The 1833-nt window shown below is 18.4% G+C and overlaps 2 protein-coding genes across 2 annotated transcripts in view; one reads left to right on the top strand and one right to left on the bottom strand.

The window, feature by feature from the left end:
* PGSY75_1447600 (hypothetical protein) overlaps positions 1 to 107 on the top strand; it is a gene marked incomplete at both ends in the record, with an annotated part of 1096 nt that extends 989 nt beyond the window's left edge. The window contains one exon of the mRNA XM_018788161.1: positions 38 to 107. Within this exon, the coding sequence (XP_018639533.1) occupies positions 38 to 107 (70 nt within the window). The remainder of the gene's footprint in view (positions 1 to 37) is intronic.
* A 359-nt stretch (positions 108 to 466) lies between these two features.
* PGSY75_1447500 (hypothetical protein) lies at positions 467 to 1081 on the bottom strand (the record flags this gene model as incomplete). Its single annotated transcript, XM_018788160.1, has 2 exons — positions 467 to 843; positions 1024 to 1081. The coding sequence occupies 2 exons, from the start codon at positions 1079 to 1081 to the stop codon at positions 467 to 469; spliced, it is 435 nt and encodes a 144-aa protein (XP_018639532.1).
* Between the last annotated feature and the right edge of the window lie 752 nt (positions 1082 to 1833).

Raw genomic sequence — 1833 nt, 5'->3', positions numbered from 1 at the left:
ATATATATATATATATATATGTACAAATAATTTATAGAATAAAATATTTTGATACCTGTGGTTGTGGTCATAAACTAAAACATGGAACTTTAAAAATTAACATTTAAAAGGTTATGTTCGACTTTTATCATCAGGTTAATATTATAAAATATATTACCCACAAACTATTTCTATAAGCAAACATAAGGTTTGCTATCATGATATATTTTTATCTATAATATTATTTTTATTTGTTGTATTGTTTTTATTTTATTTTTTTTTTTTGTTGTAAATATTAAAACAAGTATGTTTCATTTTTGTGCATAAAATGAGAAAATATAAATATATATATATATATATATATATATATATATATATATTACTTTAGATTAAGTATAGACAAATGTTATTATAAATCTAAAATTCTTTTGTTTTTTTTTTTTTTTTTTTTTTTTTCTTTTTTTGTAAAAAATAAAGAAATATAAAATCATTTTGAACGACATTTTGTGCAACACATAGTTCCAGGAAAATTATGTATGCTACATTTTTCTTTTCTTCTTATATATACAGGGTCTGACACATAACTTATTGTTGGTAAACGATATTTTTCATTTAATTTCATATCTGGCAATCTTTCATAATAAGGACCCTGAGCATAACTCACTAATGGAACATCATATAATATATTCTTTGTATAAAATTCTGTATCAATTTGATGATAATATAAATCAGGATTATTATAAGAATTTAATATAATCCGCTCTGTTGGAATATATGGAAAACTAGAAGTTTCTTCATTGTTATAAAGATTGTCAAGATCGTTGTAGGTGTATGTTCTCTCAGTAATTTTTACCTCTTCTTGTTCTAAAAATTTTAAATAAATAAAAATATATATATTTATATATATTTATATATATAATGAAATTATGTTATCTTATACCCGTACATATTTATAATCATTTTAATACTTCAATAAATAAAAAATAAATTATATTATAGAACACATATATATTATCATTTTTTTTATAATTATTAAATATTCACCACAACAACATTTACATGAATTGCAAGCTGAACAAGTAGACTTCTTAAATAAATTCATTTTTGAAATATTTCGTATAAAAAAAAAAATATATATATATATACTTGAAAAGAATAAATATTGTATTTATGTGTATGTCACTATTTTTATCTTATCATTTTAAAATTGAAAATATTACAATTTTTTGTAAAAACAAAAAGAAAAAAATGTGTAATTTTATAATAAATATTAGAAAATGCGAAAATATTCATGTAGAATGTCACAACTAAAAGAATATATATATATATATATATATATATATATAATTTCTTTTTACTTTATAACCTTCTTTTTAATAAGATGTTTATTTTGTTTTTCCATTTCAATAAATATAAACAAAATTAGTTGTATAGTAAATATAAAACAAGAAAAGGAATATATGAAAATAATTATATATCCATTTTAATTATTTAAATTATTAATATAATAAGAAAAAAGCTATTTGGTGTTATTCTGATATTTTTTTTTTTTTTGGAAAATTACATACAGACATAACCAAATATGCGATGCATGCATAGAATATTAAAAATAGCTAGAAGAATAAAAAAAAAAAAAGACTAAAATGGTTACCTAAATCATGTTATTACCTTACTTGTTCATAAAAAAAAAAAGTAATATAATAAAAAATGAAACAATTTGATGTAAATTTATTTATTCTATTTTCATGATAAATATTTGTGTCCTGATAGGATAATTAATAAAGGCAACTATCAAATAGAAAGTATATTATTACACATATATATAATATATGGTATACATTACAGGTTATATTA

This window comes from Plasmodium gaboni, chromosome 14 (genome assembly GCF_001602025.1).
Source record: "Plasmodium gaboni strain SY75 chromosome 14, whole genome shotgun sequence".
Classification (NCBI taxonomy): domain Eukaryota; phylum Apicomplexa; class Aconoidasida; order Haemosporida; family Plasmodiidae; genus Plasmodium; species Plasmodium gaboni.
Note: the sequence above shows the minus strand (reverse complement) of the source record. Positions and strands in the feature narration are given on the sequence as shown.